The sequence below is a fragment of the Mus caroli genome, unplaced genomic scaffold (assembly GCF_978045245.1).
Source record: "Mus caroli unplaced genomic scaffold, Mus_caroli_1 scaffold_16, whole genome shotgun sequence".
Taxonomy (NCBI): Eukaryota; Metazoa; Chordata; class Mammalia; order Rodentia; family Muridae; genus Mus; species Mus caroli.
Window position 1 is genome coordinate 5680305 of NW_028227271.1, and position 19867 is coordinate 5700171.

Genomic DNA, 19867 nt, shown 5'->3' on the forward strand with positions numbered 1-19867 from the left:
GTGAGAAGAAAGTAAGGGTGAATACGATCAGAAGACATCGAATGAACTCAAAAATTAATAGGAATATTTTAAAAATAAGGTATCAATTTAGGGTTATAATTCTCTACTGTGTAACTTAGGAAGAAAGTTGTAGCAACATTAGAGAACAAAGCAAAGAAAGGAGAGGTTGTATATTATCTATCTAAACACAGTTTTATATACTTTTTCATTGTTAACCTAGCCAGGGAGAGCAGTATAGGCCTCCCTTTAAGTCAGTGGTCTAAAAAACGCTTGGCCACATTGAATCATCCTGCCATTCCAGGCCTTTGCAGTCACTCCAAGTATCGCAGGCACTTCCCTAAGGTCCTTCTCACAGCGGCCTTCACCTCCTGGTTCTTCAGGCTGTAGATGAGGGGATTCAGCATGGGGGTGACGGCGCTGTACTGCAAGGAAGAGAGCAAGTCCAGAGAAGAACCAGATGTGGGCATAAGATAACGAATCAAGCCCGACCCGAAAAACAGGACCACGGCTATGAGGTGAGAAGAGCAGGTGTTAAACGCCTTGCTTCTCCCCGTGGTGGATTCCATGCTCAGCACAGTGGAGACAATGCGGGCGTAAGAAAAGAAGATTGGGAGAAAGGTCCCCAGCCCGTGCAGCAGGGTAGAGCAGATCAAGATGTCCACGTTGATGGAGATATCTGAGCAAGACAAAGGAAAGAGAGAGGGTAACTCACACGTGTAGTGGTGTATGGTGTAGGCCTCGCAGAAGTCCAGGTTCACCGCCAAGAGCACAATGACTACTGAACTGAGAGAGGCCAGGCCCCACGAGAGCAAAACCAACTTCAGACAGAGTTCGTTGCTCATCATCTGCCCATAGAGCAGCGGGTGGCAGACAGCTGCGTAGCGGTCATACGCCATCATTGAAAGAAGAAAGGCTTCGGTTCCCGCAGTGATGAACACGAAGAAGACCTGAGCCAGGCAGCCTTCTACAGAGATGGTTTTCTTAGCAGACAGCAGGTCCTTCAGCAGCTTCGGCACCGTGACGGATGAGAAGCAGAGATCCAGGAAGGACAGGTTACTTAAGAAGAAGTACATGGGCGTGTGGAGGTGAAAGTCAGCCGTGATCACCAGCAGCATCGTCAGGTTCCCCATCATGGTGAGGATATAAATCCCCAGGAACAGCGCGAAAAGTAGAGCCTGGATCAGGGGGTCGTCAGAGAGCCCGGTGAAAACGAACTCTGTGATGACGCTGTGGTTGCTCCAGGCCATTTGTGGATGGCACGTCCTTGGGATAAAGTAGAATGAGATGACATCTCTAATCATGTGACCATGCCATTTAGGGTCCTTCCGCTTTGTCTGGACTCTGCCCAGGCATCTCAGAGCTGCCCTTACCTGTATCTCTGTTGAAGTTTCAGATCCTGTTAGCTCATCATTGATTTCAGGTCACAGTGCTCACAAGCTTCAAGGGAATGCTATCTGCTCCTCACCGGCATTTACAGGAAAAGAGAGTGTCTCTGCACCCTCCGCTTACTCAGAGACTTAGCCCCTTCTGCACTCTTTACGGTTCAGAAACTTAAAGATGTGTAGCGCATATTTGCAGAGACTATTCTCCTCTGTCTGCCTGCCTGCCTGCCTGTCTGTCTCTGTCTCTGTCTCTGTCTCTGTCTCTGTCTCTGTCTCTGTCTCTGTCTCTGTCTCTCTAACTCTGTCTTTCTGTTTTGTTGTCTCTCTTTCTGTCTCTCTGTTTCTTTCTGTCTCTGTCTCTCTTTTGTTCAAAGTCATTCAATATCTCCTTACCACGGCCAACTCCATTAAGTACGGTGGACACAGTTCCTGGGGTCATGACCTCACAGTGGCAGGTGAAAATGTATTTCTATAAGATTAGAAGAAGATAGGTGTGCTGGTGAAGAGTTAGATCTCAGCACTTTAGAAGGCTAAGGCAGGAGGATCACTATGAGTTCCGGGCCACTTTGGGCTAATCTCAGGTACGAAATAAAAAGTTACCTTAAAAAAAAAAAGAAGAAGAAAGAAAGAAAGAAAGAAAGAAAGAAAGAAAGAAAAGAAACCATGGGTATAATGAGGCCACTTTTAGTTATCTTTATGACAGTGAAGTCATAAAATATAAATTAAGTTTTTATGTAAAAGCAGCTGGTGTGTACGGAAGTCCCAGTGACCTCATACACAGCACACTTCACTTCCTTAGTCACTGTCTCGGCTGGCTTCAAAGAAAATCCGAATCTGTGAGAATAGCTAGACACTTCTTATCCCTAGACAGAGTCCCCCCCCACCCATATTTTTCCTGTGAGAAATTTGATACCCAAGGATATTTTTGTAATGTCAGCATGGCAACTTGTAAAAGAGCAATAAATTAATGACACAATTTCCCTTTGGTTGTCAACTCAACGCCTAGCTTGTATCACAGTGACAATGACAAGCTATGATTTCTCACTGTGATATGTGTGCACCTTTAATCTTTTAGCCATTTTGCTTATTTTTGACGTAAAGAGATTTGCTTCTTTCTCTGTCATTGTTTGCATTTCCTGCCACTTTAAATATACCCTCCTTTTAATTTTACGAATCTAAACTTCCATGGGTTTCTTAACATCACCTAAAAGACTACTTAAAAAAAAAAGCCTATCTTGATGACTTCATTTTTCAGCCCACAATTTCTCTAGCTTTAGTCTGTGTTTTCCCTTCCTCGTGGCAAACACATATTTCTGTTTCCATCTCTAGACTGTGATACAGACCATAATATAACAACGTTCTCAAAGCATCGCGATCTTTCTCATCAACAGACACTCGTTCCGTGCCATTTCAGAGCAGACCCCGCATGCTGCTCTGGAAGCCCCCACGCTGTGCCCCTCGACAGCACTGACGCCCAGCAGAAGTCTTGCTGATCTTGCTGATCTCTGATCATTCAGAGCTCCTGAATGTTAAGGATGCTTTTCTCAACAGAGCGTATCCTGCAAACCACCCAACACCCTCCGATGCCCTCCGATTTGGAGAGGCTTCAAATGGTACAGCCATTAGCTCAGAGTACTGCTTGCCTTCATGGTGTTGATATTATTCTCTTATCATCTGAAACATTTATTATTTTCTCTTAAACCTTTCTTACGTAAACTTTGTGTCCACGAGGGCCAAGAGTACATTGCTCATGGTAACAGTGATACTAAAAACAATCTAAACCCGGTTATGGACTGTGTAAGTAAGTCATCGCCCTGGGTGAGCGCCTGCTCACTCGCCCCTTGTAATCTAGTTTACTAATATTCCATTGCTGTTTGGTTTCTGTAATCAGTTTCTATGGTAGGCTTCTGCTTAAAAAAAAAAAAAGTTTTGTTTTGTTTATTCAGGCTGCTATGATTGCAGCATTTACATCCTTGCCAGGGATCTTTAAACAGGAAGAAGCTTGCTTCTGATATATTAACAATCCTAACAACCCAAGCTCCAGCCCGTATTAGATCCAAGTCGAGGTCACCAATGCGCCTGTACGAACACCTACCTTTGTGTTCGGGGAGGCTGAGAGCTCAGAGCCAATGACGGGGAAACACAGGCAGCTGAAGAAGCTACTTTCGAGGGTTCTGTAGAGATGAAGTAGTAAACTCCATTGAAAGCAAATACTTTGAAATCTACATAATCTAGTCAAATGGGAGACATTTTCTGCAAAGACTGGGATATTTCAAAGTGTCTGCACATAAAGCTATCCTGAAAATCTCTTCTGTTCTGTTTCTTTTTAAAAGGGGCCTCAGTGTAGGATAGGAGCATCAGGCTCTTGTGTGAAGAACGCTGGGGCGTCCCCGGGGGACCCTTTCCTATCCATCTCTGTATCTACATTTTGTATGGGATCGAAGCTACTTCTCTCCTTTGATTTTCAAGTTATCACAAGGACGTGAGAGAAAAAGTGGCTTTTCTCACGCTCTCTGCTTTTAGACATTATTGGAATAAAGAAGCGAGCAGGGGCTAGGAGTGGAAGGTGAGCAATGAGAAGGTGGAGAGAGGGTCCCAGGAGAGGAGGGCTAACGTTTGGACTGTGGGGACATGGAGAATTAGCAAGGGTGGGCAGCAGAGCTGGCAGCAGGAAGGCTTGTTTTCTGAGTTGTTCTCTTCTGCACACACTCACACTATTTGCGGTGTGCCTGTGACAAGCATATGTGAGTGTGATTTCAGTAACAGCAAAGGGTTAGTGTAGTTTCCCTACTCGGAGATCTGGGCAAGATGGGACATGCACAGCTCCAATAGTTCAGCATCCATTTCTATACATTTACTGCATTGTGAGTGTCTCCTTTCTTTAATCTTTGTACACTCTGGAGTGAAAGGGTTTGTGTCCAGTCCTTAGGGTGTTACTGTCCTCAGTGGGCAGTAGGGAGTAAATGAGATCTTTCTGATAAGGTGTTTAAGGCAGAGGCTATAAATAGACATTTAGGAAACACGGGGACACGTGGGTCCCATGCGGAGGAGATGGTCTGCCAGGGGCTTGGCAGTGCTCATCTGTAGCTCAGGGATGAAGGATACTCAGAGGAGGATCAGGATGAACTGAATGAGTTATAAAGTCGTAATAGAGGGGTGCACAAAAGGGGTGCCAGTTAGCAGCAGAATTAAAACACACAGAAAATACTACGAGGCACAGGGAGATGAGAGATTGTCCCCTTACCATCCTCTTGGCGTCTCTTGGAGGACGTAGCTGCGTGTACTCTGTCTTCCTCATCACGATAGACGTTTCACAGGGGGAAAAAAAATATATTCGTATGATGTAATCCCAATCATGACTGTATAAAAGGCAGGCTCTCACGTTGATTTCAAGTGAGCCCAAGATGCTAGAGAAACATAAACTCAGGAGCTGTTGGCTCCTCACAGAACCTTGGTTGTCCTGCGTGTCTCAACCTAGAGTGATGCTCTGCATCGCAGGACCCTGGGAGACAAAGGTGTCGTCTGCGGAGCCGCCTGTATCTGGAACAATAGGCATGCACCTCTTGCAAACCTTCTCCAGCGGTGTCGGGTGCCGCACCTGACTTCATCTGTGACTTTGGATACTCTTGGAGAAGTACTACTTAAGGAAAAAAAAAAAAAAAAAGAAAGAAAAAAAAAGATTCCCCCTAACAGAACCAATGAGAAGGCTCTCTATGCTTAGGCAGGTACCCGAGGGAAACTGGGCCAGACGCAGGTTCCCTGAAGTCTGAGCCCAAAGCCAAGCTTGGCTTCCAGTTTCCTGAGAAGTTGAGTTTGGAGGCACAGGGGACAACCCACAGGGCAATATTTGAACCTATGAGCTAAGACAATTATTTAAAGCCTAGAAGTCAAGTCTTGTGAGACTGGAGGTGGGCAGAGAAAGGGAGCAAAGGAAAGGACATAAAAAAAAAGAACTCAGCTAGAAAAGGGGCATTTTCTTCATGGCAGCCTGGGGTCAGAGTGCCCGACGGCCATCGAGGGGGCGGAGCTGTGACAGGTTACAGACCCCATCCTTTTCCAGGGCACATGGAGTTTGCTGTGCTAATTAATTATTTATTTTTGAATCAGAGTCTCAGTTATCCCAGGATGGCCTTGAACTTACTATGTTCAAGGCTGTCCTTGAGCTTTGGGATGACAGGCGTGTGGTGCTATGTGGTGCAGGGGACAGCGTCCAGGGCTTCGTTAACGTTGTTAATGTTTATGTTAATGTGCCAGCTGAACCTCAGCCCCCCAAAGTCTTTATTTTTCTGTCCTGAAAAAGTTATTGACCCTTGAATTTCATTTCAAATATATGATGTATTTTTTTAAAAAATCACCCAGAATTCATAGTTTTAAAATGTAAATTTATTTTTATTAATTAGGTATTTTCTTTATTTACATTTCCAATGCTACCCCATAAGTCCCCCAAACCCTCCCTCCCACTCCCACTTCTTGGCCCTGGCGTTCCCCTGTTCTGGGGCATATAAAGTTTGCATGTCCAATGGGCCTCTCTTTCCAGTGATGGCTGACTAGGTCATCTTCTGATACATATGCAGCTAGAGACATGAGCTCTGGGGGGGGGGTACTGGTTAGTTCTTATTGTTATTCCACCTATAGGGTTGCAGACCCCTTCAGCTCCTTGGGTACTTTCTCTATCTCCTCCATTGGGGGCCCTGTGATCCATCCAATAGCTGATTGTGAGCATCCACTTATGTGTTTGCTAGGCCCCGGCCTAGTCTCACAAGAGACAGCTATATCAGGGTCCTTTCAGCAACATCTTGCTAGTGTATGCAATGGTGTCAGCGTTTGGGGGCTGATTATGGGATGGATCCCCGGGTATGGCAGTCTCTAGATGGTCCATCCTTTCGTCTCAGCTCCAATCTTTGTCTCTGTAAGTAAATTTATTTTTAATTTCTACTTTATGGGTACAGGCATTTTGCCTGCATGTATGTCTGTGCACTAATTCCATGTTTGGTGCCCAAGGAGACCAGAAGAGGGTGCTGGATCTGAGGCTACTGCCTTGTGGGCGCTGGGAATTGAACCCATGTTCATGAGAAGGACAGCCAGTGCTCTAACCACTGAGCATCTCTCCAGTTCCACACGGAATGTATTTTTAACAGTTTGTCAAGCAGGAATAATTCTTTCATAAAAGCATCCTTGGGTTAAAAGGTATCTAAGATAAGCTTTTCACTATTTGATCAGGAAAGACTCAGTAGTGTCTTAATGGAGTTACTATATAGGTAACAAACACAGAGACTGTGTTATTCTGAGTTGAACTCAAGTGGGGCAGAAGTCAGTCAATAAAGCATCCATTTTCTCATCTTTTCTTCAGTGAGAGGTGAGGACCAGGCACAGAGAGAGACAGGATTCCGGGACTAACAAGTCGTGGCCTTAAAATCATAAAGCTCGCTCTCTCTCTCTCTTAGATATTTTCTTCATTTACATTTCAAATGCTATCCTCAAAGCCCCTATACCCTCCCCCCCTGCCCGGATCCCCAACCCACCCACTCCTGCTTCCTTGCCCTGGCATTCCCCTGTACTGGGATATATGATCTTCACAAGACCAAGGGCCTCTCCTTCCACTGATGGCCGATTAGGCCATCCTCTGCTACATATGCAACTAGAGACACAGCTCTGGGGCATACTGGTTAGTTCATATTGTTGTTTCTTCTATAGGGTTGCAGAACCTTTTATTTCCTTTGGTAATTTCTCTAGCTCCTTCATTAGGGGCCCTGTGTTCTATCCAATAGATGACTGTGAGCATCCACTTCTGTATTTGCCAGGCACTGGCATAGCCTCTTATGTGCAAATAAGCATTATTTGTTTATTTACTTGGTTCTTCCTTTAAAGTTTACTCAATACAACAGATTTTCCAGCTTCATTGAGGTGGCTGACCACCTCCATCACCAAAGTCACCTCTAAACTGGAACTCAGTTGCTGAGCCAGCCTGAGCCTCAGCTTTCTTGTCAGCTCCAGGGGGCACAGCACTCCTTCTGTGTCTCTGTCTGGCTCCCCTCTTGGGAATCTTGCATGTCGATCACCCTCTGGACCTTTGGACAGTGGCCTGGCAGTCTTTGGCCGGCTGCCATTAAGGGTGGCAGGCATGATCTCTGGAGGTAGGTGTAGGTAATCTCAGAGGTACTGAATGCCCTCATTCGTAAGGTTCCAGTAGAAATGTCTCCAGGCAAACTGCTCCTTCATGTAACCTTGAGACTTGAGACTTCATGGCTTTCATTATATGAAGGTTATGCCTGTTCTTGTCTGCCAGCTCAGGGTGTTTGGGCACGGGGACATCTTTCTCGGCAACCATCACGCCTTCCTTAAGAAGGAGTTCATAGATGGCAATCCTGTTCTTCTCAGGCATCAACATCACGGCAGCCCTGCGATGGAGGTTGGAAAGAAGTTTACTTTTTTTTTTTTTTAATGTCATTGGGCATCCACTTAACAGACTCACACTTGTTAGGCAAACACTTTACCACTGAACTACAGACTTGGCCCCAGCGTTGTCTTCAGCTGTCAATCTTCAAATTCAAAGTTAAATCTGGTCTTGGCTGATTCTCAAGTACTGTTGGGCTGTTAGAAAAGAAACATCTCCGTTCTAGAAAGCAAGCTGATAATAAAGGCATGAAAATAGATATAAATATAAATACATATAAGTATAAACTGCATGCGGTGTAATTCTGGCAGCATTTGTACCATGCTGCTCTTGACCGGTGTGTTGGTTAGGCTTATGCCAAGTTGACATATAAGAGTCATCTGAAAGGAGAGAATTCAGTTGAGAAAATGTCTCCGCAAAATCTGCTGTAAGGCACGTTCTTAGTCATTTATTGGGAAGGGTTCGTACTATGGTGGGTGAACAAAGAAGAAAGAAGGCTGAACAAGCCATGTGAAGCAAGCCAGTAAGCAGCACCCCTGCATGGCCTCTACATCAGCTCCTGCCCTCAGGTTCCTGCCTTGCTTGAGCTCCAGTCCTGACTTCCTTCAGTGATGAACAGTGCTATGGAAGTGTAAACCAAATAACCCCCACTCCAACTTGCTTTTTGGTCATGGTGTTTTGTTGCAACAATAGAAACACTAACTAAGACACTGGCATGCAGACCCAGAACACGGAGGTAAACAAAGCCAGTGCCTTGGGTGCTTCTGGAAGGTTAGGCTGAGGTTCAGCTGGCACATTTCTTGGTGATGATCAGAGTCACCCTGTAGACTTAGTAGATTTAGTGGGGGACAGGCAGAACGAGTGTAGGTCGGGGCTGTATCTTCTCAAAGCTTCCATGTAATCCAGAGCGAGTTCATTTTAGCCAATCTTTTATGTTCTTATGGAAGATTAAAAAATTATAATGCAACAGGGGCTAAAATACACTTGGAAACACTTGATCTAATTTAACTGGTTGTCGACTCCAAGTTAGGAAACAAAGTGGTTTAAAGTGAGACAGCTGGCGATGACGTGATTTTCACACAGTAAGTTTCTTCTGTTTTAGGTGAGGCAAACAAGACTACAGGGTTTGATTTGTTAATGGGAAAAGCGTATGGGCTCAGTGTTAAGATTGCTCGTTAATTTAACCAATATTTGTTTTGTGAATGTATGAAAAAAATGTGCTCGATTTTGTTTCCTTTGAAATAAGACAGTAACATCAAATGTTTAGACTATAGATTCAGTACCAAGTGGGCGGTCACTGATTCCGTGGAGGTAAATGGGACAATACCAGGAAAGCATGAACAGTGGAGAGCAAAGCTTGCCAAAGACAGAGTTTTGAGTGCAGCGGCATTTCACAGATGGTAGAAGTGGAAAGACAGACTGGGGTGGGCTTGTCTCTGTGCCTAGGAGTGACCACCAGGAAGTACAGAAGGTAGGATGTACAGAGGAAGGAAAATGTCACCAAGAGCCCCACAAGTCAATCACAGAGGACAAGGAGTGAAGGTCCTGGTAGCTCAGTGGAAGAGGACAAGGAGTGAAGGTCCTGGCAGCTCAGTTGTAGAAGACAAGGAGAGAAGGTCCTGGCAGCACCACTTCAAGGGTCCTCTTTATTATGATGTCTTTTGTTTAAGTAAGTGTTATCTGGCATTCTCCACCTGGCCATGTTAGTATTCATGTGAGCAGAAGTAAATAGGATGAACCGGCAAACCGTGAAGAAGGAAAGTCAGTGTGCTCATGGCCTGAGTTGAAATGACACTGTACGGATACAATTACCTGTTTATAATGCTGTCCTTTACTCCTTTACTGTCGACAGTTTCCTTAAAGTCAGTGTGTCTTGATCACCATCTTTCTATCTAGCAGCGAATCAATAGTCTATGAACAGATATGACGTAAGGCTGAGAAGCAGAAGTGAAGGAAGATCGCTATTTATTTCTTTTTGGAGATATGGTCTCCCTGTATAGCCCCTGATGGCATGTCTTTCCTGTTTCAGCCTTTGAAGTGCTGGAATTACAGGTGTGTACCATACTTCTTAGACACTTCTTATTCTTATGACGGGACAAAACAGTATGTTTATACCTCTAGAGAAGTCCTTATAGAGCAGGAGTTTAAAAGTTAGGATAAAATAGTAAACACAGATGTGTCAAGGTCTAGGAGGAGATGGTAAAGACTCACATGACCACACACACACACACACACACACACACACTTATGATAATAAAATAAAGGTAATCAAATTATATGCAATATGACAGATTTCTGGCCATGGAGGAAAATGACTGTGGAATTCTGGTTTTGTGATGGGAGATCCTTGAAAATTTAAGGAGGAAGAGGGATGAGAGCACTCATTAGTTACTCTTATGTTGCTGTGATAAAACACCATAACCAAGGCAACTTATTTTATCTTTTAAAGAATTATTTATGGGCTGGAGAGATGGCTCAGAGGTGGTTAGGAGCACTGACTGCTCTTCTGAAGGTCCTGAGTTCAAATCCCCACAACCACATGGTGGCTCACAACCCTCTGTAATAGGATCTAATGCCTTCTTCTGGTGTGTCTGAAGACAGCTACAGTGTACTTATGTATAACAATAAATAAATCTTTGGGCTAGAGCAAGCAGAGCCAGAGCGAGCAGAGGTCCTGGGTTCAATTTCCAGCAACCACGTGATGGCTCACAATCATCTGAACAGCTACAGTGTACTCATATACATAAATAAATCTTAAAAAAGAGATTTATTTATTTTATGTATAAGTGCACACTGTCACTATCTTCAGACACACCAGAAGAGGGCATCAGATCCCATTACAGATGGTTGTGAGCTACCATGTGGTTGCTGGGAATTGAACTCAGGACCTTTGGAAGAACAGTCAGTGAATCTAACCACTGAGCCATCTCTCCAGCCCTACCAAAGTAACTTATAGAAGAAAGAGTTGATTTGGGCTCATGGTTCCAGAGGGTCAGAGTACCTGCTGGTGGAGTGGAGGCAGCATGTGGCAGGCACAGCAGCTGGAGCAGAAGCTGCAAGCTCACATTGTAAACTACAAGCACAGAGCAGAAAGAGCAAACTAGAAATGATGTGACTACTCACTCTCAAAGCTCTCCTCTAGTCACACATTTCACACCCCCTTAGCATTCCCAACAGCAACTGGGGACCAAGCATTCCAATGCCCGAGACTATGGAAGACATGCCATTCCAACCACCATGACTTTCACCATTGCAGAGACTTGCCTTTTGGGTACCAAAATGGAGAAAGTAAGTCAGTTCTGTGACTGTAATATGTGGACAAAGATACTGGGGTCATTAATGTGTGCTTCTACCATGATGCACCAGGGAATTTAGACAGAAAGAAAGAAAATGAAGCTGTAATAGAGTCTTGGTGGCGAGAGGGATGGAATGAAGAGCTTGGAATTTTGAGAGTCACAGCAAAGGGGAGGGGAGATGGGTTGGGGGATTTGTGGAGGGGAAACAGGGAAGGGAGGTATCTCAGGGTTTTACTGCTATGAACAGACACCGTGACCAAGGCAACTCTTATAAAGAACAACATTTAATTGGCGTTGTCTTACAGGTTCAGAGGTTCAGTCCATTATCATCAAGGCAGGAACATGGCAGCATCTAGGCAGGCATGGTACAGGAGGAGCTGAGAGTTCTACATCTTCATCTGAAGGCTGCTAGCAGAATACTGGCTCCCAGGCAGCTAGGACACAGGTATTAAAGCCCATGCCCACAGTGACACACCTACTCCACCAAGGCTACACCTCCCAACAGTGCCACTTTCTGGGCCAAACATATACAAACCATCACAGGGGCAACATTTGAAATGTAAATAAATAAAATAACCAATAAAAAAAGTGAGAAGGTCAAAGGGTAGAAGAACACAGTGGACATTAAAATGACCAAGGCGGCGCCATTCAAACAGAATGATGGATCTCAAGGGATAGCACATAATGGCTAAGTCAGGTAGAGTGAGAGTGTTGGAGTTAGATGTTGGAGAACTTTGACATCTGGCTCTGAACGATCCAGCACCATGATCCAGTGCTGGAGTTGGTTGTCATGCCACTAGGAATCAAGACAGACGGAGGGCACTGTGAACCCAACACCAGAGAACAGGCAAAATCGGACTATGAACCAGAACAGTGCCAGATGGAAGCAATGAAGGCAGAAAGGACACACTTCAGGAATGTCCTCTCAGTCTTTGAGCTCACGTGCACCCAAATCTCACTAGCCCAGTATGGCGGTTTGAATGGGAATGGGCCCAATAGTCTCATGTGTTTGAATGCTTGGCCCACAGGGAGTAGCACTATTAGGAGGTGTTCCTTGTTGGGGAAAAGTGTGTCACTGGAGGAGTGGGGGTTTGGTTTGGAGGTCTTCTATGCTCAGTGTGGCACACAGTCTCCTTTTGCTGCCTTGGGATCAAGATGCAGAACTCTCAGCTTCTCCAGCACCATGCCTGCCTGCACTCTGCCATGCTTCCTGCCATGATGATAATGGACCAAACCTCTGAAATTGTAAGCCAGCTCTTATTAAAGAGTGGAGCTGGTAAAGAGTCAGTTGAGATGTGTGTGTGTGTGTGTGTGTGTGTGTGTGTGTGTGTGAGAGAGAGAGAGAGAGAGAGAGAGAGAGAGAGAGAGAGAGAGAGTTGAGGCAATTTTACTGGGACAGTTTTACAGAGACAGTTTATAGGTGAAAACAGAAGAGCCATTGAGTGAGAAGGAGTCAAAAGATTAGAACAGATTGCCAGTTAGTTTGAGGACAAGCAGAGCAATTCAGTCAGGGGTAAATTTCCAGGTTTTTCAAATGTGTAGTCTCTCATTCTTGCTGATTTATTTTGAATTTGTTCCCTGGAAAATTTTAGTATTCTAGTCTTAATTAATCATGATGCCAATGTGTCCACTATTTCATTATTTTCAGATGTTTTGTCTGTCTTGTCTATATGAACTATATGAAATTTGATGCTCTTGCTAAGTTTTGCTAGGTTTTCCATTTCCATTCCAGCTTCCCATGACCTTTGCCATCTTTCTGCCAGTTAGTGGTTTTCCATTTTGATGACCATAAAGCTATACCATTGCACACGTACCATAAACTGGAAAAGATAGAGCATAAACTGGAGAAGATAGAGATTTCCCTTTTGCTTTCCTAGGTTTGTCTTATAGCCAATCGTGCTGCATTGATTTTGTGGTTCCTTCCTCAGTATTGGCTATTCCATCTCCTGGTCTATAGGCTGCAACTTTCAATTAGTTTTGCTTCCATCAGTTGTTGATAAACCACCAGGAAACCATGTGTTATTCATGTTGTGACCGTTCTGTTGGCCCTCACAGTTCGATAGGTGCCTCTTTGGGGAGGCTTGAGTGGTTTAGGAATAGAGATCGTATGCGACTTCTTTTGGGCATTGCATAATATTAGTAAGTGACTCAGACCTCCTTTCTGATTCTTCAACCTTATCCCAAGCATGTAAAACTGCTAAATGACACAGTGCCAAGGTCTGATCGCCAAGCTGCCTCTGCAACTCAGCAGACTGGCCTCTACCCAGCAACTGATCTTGGGAAATATTAATACGTCTAGTCATATTTAACTGTTCTATGACTGTAGATTCCTCTTTCCACCATGTTCTCCATTGTAACTGAGGACCAGCTTCCAATATTGCTGTTACTGAAAGATCCTGACAGAATGTAAAAGGACACAGAAGCCCTGAAATTGGCAAGATAGATGTCAGTGTTAGCAGAACTAGCTTCACTGATTTAGAAAAATAGAGGTGCACAATGCTCTGGCCACTCCTTGATGTGTCTGCCAATGTTTTGACCGTTCTTTGACCCATGTGTGTGCCCACTGATGAAGCCCATTGCCAGGTGTTTGTGATATTGGTTGCTGAGAGTCAGAAAATCTCCCCAGCAACCACAGCCTGGCCAATCCTGAGTTGCTACACCTGCATCAGTCTTTCCTTGTACCCCTCCCATACCCATTTCTTGAGAATAGACATTGTTTAGATCTGGAAATCCCCTACCCCTTCTCCTTTCTCTCCTGAGGGCCTGTAAAAACTGGGACCTCTTTCCTCTCAAGGTCAACTCCTCTACCCCTGCGTGGGATATGAGTCGTCCCCAGAGCTCTGGCTTTCCCTGAATAAAGCCTCATGTGGTTTGCAACAAGCTCGGTCTATCGTGAGTTCTTGGGTGTCCGCTATTGTCCTGAGGCTTGAGCGAGGGGCTCCTCTTAGAGTCTTTCATTACCAAATCTTTCTAGTCTTGTGAGGTAGTTCTGTCTGAGTTGGCCATGAATTTAATATCTGTTTTGCATAGGGTGAATGCATACATACAAAACGATTGTTTCCTTAAATCTTCTCTAATCTAATATGTCTATAGTGTTCCATTTAATTTCTTTATAGCCTTGGGGGTGCCTATCATCAGGTGGTACTTTTTGTATAGTAACTGGATAAAATAAGGTTGGTTTTCTCACAACCTTGGACTGCTCCTCTTCAGTTTCTTCATGCAGTGGTGCCTAAATCCCTCTGCCTGTGTCTGAGTATTTTCTCATCTTCATTTATGAGTCTTTCTAAGGCTTGTACTATGGGTTGGACTCAGTCGGTCCCTAAACTTGGGGGAGAAGTCAGGGTCCTAGTACTCAGGTGGGCAAGGAGTTGGCAAGTGACAAACAGACACGAACACAAGAGCGTGTTGAATCTGAATGTAATTTCTCAAAGCTAGCATCAGACTTTTATTACAGAAGAAAACAAGGAAGTCAGGTGACACATCAGCCATGGTACATTGAATAATGTACCATGCATAATGACATGAAACAGAGAAATGCATACATAAAGGCTAGCAGGAACCAGGCAGTGTTTAAAACTGAGATAAAAATCAGCCCTACCTAAGGTCAGTTTATTTTTAGAAGCCAGGGGCAAGGGCTTCGTGCCCTAGCCATAGTTCCAATTCTAGTCTATTGTATAATCCACCTTCTTCCTAGGCCATTGTAAATTCCTGTATATGGCAGTGACTCAGCTGTTATTCTAAGCATTTACTCTAGTTCCTTCTTAAACCATAACCCACCTTCTTTCTACTGTTATGTAGTGTAGACTGTAATGTCTGCCATACATGACTGTAATGAGAATTCTAAGTTTACTTTGTTGAACTTGCCCTGAGATTTCTAACTCTTATCCAGTAAACTGCAATGTCTCATTTCTTTCACTATCTATCATCACCGGAGGCATTTCATCGGAATAAGTAACATTCTTATGAAATTCAAAGCCCAAGGTTGGCTCAATGATTGCCTAGGATACTGGGACACTGGTGGTGCCTAGGATACTGGGACACTGGTGGAGGCCAGGAAGCAATGTTCAATCTAACTTAGCTATTTGTCAAATCATTCCTTGGAGGCACTTAAATAAAACAATACTGAAAGAAAGCACACTAAACCCTTCACCAACTGTTGCAAGGACATTTCTGGACCACATCCGTGTTACAGGAAGCCAAAGACTCCAGGAGATCAGTTTCAGTGAAACTTTTTGCCTCAGGACTGTGGCCAAGCTTTTGGACTTGTCACATAGACTCCACTGGAGTGGGTGTGGCAGGCTTGTATTTATCAATCCATTTTTCATATTTGGCACCAAAAATACTGTGGCTATTAAGGATAAAATATGAATCACCAGACTGATAGGAATGATAATCAGCATTATGTCAATCTCAACTATGTCATTTATCTTTTCATTTTTTCTGCTTCTATTTTCAAGCCATCCAAAATAGCGCTGTACAGTGCCTTGTATTATGGTATTTCCCATCCTTAACTCTCTCCTTGAAGACTTCCCAGGTGACTTACCAAATCTACTGGCTTCTCAGTTTTTCTGCTGCAGGCACGATTTCTCGATCCACGTGGTCTTGCCCCCTGTTGGGCTCCAAATGTTGTTTTTAACAAAACCTCAATTTTTTTTTTTATTTTACCAATGAAGACTCTGGAGCCAGATGCTGGGGTAAAAGCCTGCTAGCTCAGAGAGGCAGAGAAAGCACCCAGCTGACCTTCCTCTAGACTTGGCCTCCCACAAGAAGCTCTATGTGTCTCTCTATCCATCCTTTTGACTTCCTCTTACTCTTTTGGGTTTTTCCTACACTCACTCCCTTTCACATGGTTTCTAGCTCTGCCTCTTGACCTATGGTTGACTTGATTTAACCCTGTTTACAGTAAACAGAAAGCTCTTGGATTAAAGACATGTGTTAGGGCTGAGGCACACCATACCTAGAAACAGGTCTTTCCAGTAAACAACACAATTTGGAGTTCACAGTGTGATCAAATATCCTGCAACGCCATCTTTGCTTGGCATTGAATGGTTTAGTTGTTACTGTAATGGATTTAGTTGTTCTGTTGAATGTCAGTTGGCTTGAATCTGTTTTTATAAATATTGTTAAAATTTTAGCTAACAGACCTTAGTAAAACACATGGTTCTTCACAATGTGATGTGGCCTCATTGTGATTTTTATATCATAAAGCTTATGGCTTTATATTTTTAGAGGTAAAGTTTTTAATTATTTCTTTTATTTTTGATATTATAATGTAATTACATTATTCCCTGCTTCCCTTCCCCCTGACCAAACCCTCTCATTTATTTCCTCTTGCTTTCTTTCAAATTCATGGTCTTTTAAATTACTTGTTACATGTACACACACACACACACACACACACACACACACACCACACACAGACAGACACACACAGACACACACATACCACACACACATGCACACGCACACACACGTATACACACAGACACACATGCACTCACACACACAGACACACACACGCACACACCACACACAAATATACACACAGACACACGTATACACACACACACACTCACACACAAGTATACACACACACACGCACACACACATACACACACATAGACACATAGACACATACACATACACACACGCACACACATGCACACACATGCACACGTGCACACACACAGACACACACACAGACACAGACACACACATGCACACACATGCACACGTGCACACACACATACCACACACACACAGACACACACACACGCACATACACACACGCATGTGCACACACACACACATACACACACACGTATACACACACACACTCACACACACACACACACACACACACACACACACGAGTATACACATCGATTCTTCGATAGAACCTGTTCAGTCTGCATGCTCCCTGTCTGTAGTTTTTCAGGGCTGAGCACTTGGTGTTGGATAGCCAGCTAGTGTGCTCTCCCCAGGGAAGGCTACTCTTCTGCAGAGTCCCTTAGTTGCCTGTCGTTCTTTGTGTAGAGTACAGCCCTCACGGTCTCTCCCTCATCCAACTGTTTTCTGAAGGTAAATACTGTTATGAAAGAAAGAATGACTTGAGTTTATATTAAGCAGCTCAGGTCAAAAATAATTGTTAACTTTAAGAATTAGATAATAATATGAACATTTAACTCTTTTTTTTTTTTTTTTTTTTTTTTGAGACAGGGTTTCTCTGTGTAGCCCTGGCTGTCCTGGAACTCACTCTGTAGCCCAGGCTGGCCTCAAACTCAGAAATCCGCCTACCTCTGCCTCCCCAGTGCTGGGATTAAAGGCATGCGCCACCACTGCCCAGCGAACATTTGACCCCCTAATAAGAATCAGGAGGCGGTGTGGAGACTTGGCTCAGCTGTTAGACATGCATACTCTCATACTGTTCTTTAGAGGACCTGGATTCCATTCCAACACTCACATCAGGGGGGCTCACAACCTCCCATAACTGTAACTCCGGGGGGGGGGTCCTAATCCATATGGTCTCTATGGAACTGCATTCATGTTCCTACCCCCGACCCAATACACACATAGTACTCAGAGTTTAAAAAAAAAGTGAAAATATTTAAAAAACAATTTATCAGGTGAATATATGATCATTTCATTTAACCTACCAATTTTTTAAAAAAGATTTATTTATTTATCATATGTGTGTACACTGTAGCTGTCTTCAGACACTCCAGAAGAGGGCATCAGATTTTTGTTACGGATGGTTGTGAGCCACCATGTGGTTGCTGGGATTTGAACTCAGGACCTTTGGAAGAGCAGTCAGTGCTCTTAACTGCTAAACCATCTCTCCAGCACCTAACCTACCTGTTTTAAGAATCAAATCAGCAACACATTCTACCTGGTCATGGGCTAGTCAGCTTTCAGTAACACTTTTGAATTAAATGAATTAATATTTTATTTAGGATTGCTGTTCAATACAGCCATTTGAGACTGTTGATTTTTTTTCCCCCAGATTTTGAACAGTAATTACTTTAGCACTGACATGTACAAGGTTCTTCATTATTCTATTCTGGAAAAAGGTGAATAGCATTAAAGTTTAGCCACAGTAACTTGAAAATTTGGCAGTGCATCTGCTCTTTTGAATATTTTATTATTCTTATTTTACCTTATTATTCTACTTTATGCATGAAAGGTCCTTGCTGTGGGTGACCAACTCATGATCCTCCTGCCTCAGCTTGCTGTGAGCTGAGGTTATAGGTGAGCACCACAACACCCAGCTTCTTTGACCCCAACTCCAATCTAATGGCTCGCTTTCATTCTTTATCTGCCTCCATGCCTTTCCTCTCTCTCTTTGGAGATAGGGAGGGAGGGAGGGAGGGAGGGAGGGAAGGTCTTGCTGTGTAGTCCATGCTTCTAGTCCTCCTGCCTCAATCTTTCAAGTGCCAAGAGGACAGGTTTGCACCACTAACCCTGGCTAATGTTTATTCTTTATCTCAGTGGTTTATAATTGGTTTCTCCATCTTTTTTTTCTTGAACACCATCTCTATAATATGCCAAATTTTATAATTAAAAAAAAAAAAAGAACTGGCACACAGATTAATTTTTAATATTTCATTAATTTCATTTTTAGTTATCTCTTGTTCTATTTTTATTATATTTAGTTTATTCTTCATTTTTTGGTATATGTGTAAAGATAATGCTCACCTGTATGTGGTTATGTGTGCGTCTGTATATGTGTGTGAGGAGCCTAGCTTGTAATTGGGTGTAATTCTTTATGAGATATCTACCTTGTTTTTTGTCTTCTCCTCACTATGACCTGGGGCCCCCTGACTGGTTAGAGAGGCTGTAGACAGGCTTCAGGGGTCTGCCTGTTTCCAATTTCCTGGAGCTTAGATTATAAGTGTGCACTGCCATGCCCAGCTTTTTATGTGGGTACCGGGGATTGAACTCAGGTTTTTGTGCTTGCAAGCATGTTATAGACAAAGCTATCTGTACTGGCTGGTTTTGTATGTCAACTTGACACAGCTGGAGTTATCACAGAGAAAGGAGCTTCAGTTGAGGAAATGCCTCCATGAGATCCAACTGTAAGGCATTTTCTCAATTAGTGATCAAGGGGGAAAGGCCCCTTGTGGGTGGGACCATCCCTGGGCTGGTAGTCTTGGGTTCTATAAGAGAGTAGGCTGAGCAAGCCAGGGGAGGCAAGCCAGTAAAGAACATCCCTCCATGGCCTCTGCATCAGCTCCTGCTTTCTGACCTGTTTGAGTTCCAGTCCTGACTTCCTTTGGTGATGAACAGCAGTATGGAAGTGTAAGCCGAATAAACCCTTTCCTCCCCAACTTGCTTCTTGGTCATGATGTTTGTGCAGGAATAGAAACCCTGACTAAGACACTATCTTTCAGTATTCTCCTGACTTTTGAAATAGAGTCTCAAGCAGCTGAGAATGGCCTTGAACTAGGTCAATATGGCTTTGAGCTTGTAATTCTCTTGTGCTCTTGAGGGGAGAGATAACAGGTGTGTGCCATTGTGCTCAGTGTGTGAGGTGTTGTGAACGCTAGGCAGGTACTCTACCCACTGAGCCACGCCCTGGGCTCAGGTCTTGTTATCTGTTCATAGTTTGTACTTGAACACTTCGACATTTTAGGTTTTGTTATTAATAGGTACCTAATGATATAGATTGTCTTTCCTGAAGACTTTGTTGCCGTGCTCCATAGCTTCAGCTGCAGCAGTCATATGTCCACAGTAGTCTACATGCAGTTTTCAGCTTTTGACATAGGATTTTCTTTCATTTTTGTAAAGTTGTCATT

General features: G+C 43.7%; 1 protein-coding gene and 1 pseudogene across 1 annotated transcript; both read right to left on the reverse strand.

The window, feature by feature from the left end:
* Nucleotides 1-311: 311 nt before the first annotated feature.
* On the reverse strand, nt 312-1247 carry LOC110311007 (olfactory receptor 8S1-like). Its single transcript, XM_021184190.2, has one exon. The coding sequence runs from the start codon at nt 1245-1247 to the stop codon at nt 312-314; it is 936 nt and encodes a 311-aa protein (XP_021039849.1).
* A 6031-nt stretch (nt 1248-7278) lies between these two features.
* Nucleotides 7279-7770, reverse strand: LOC110310988 (small ribosomal subunit protein eS10 pseudogene; annotated as a pseudogene).
* Between the last annotated feature and the right edge of the window lie 12097 nt (nt 7771-19867).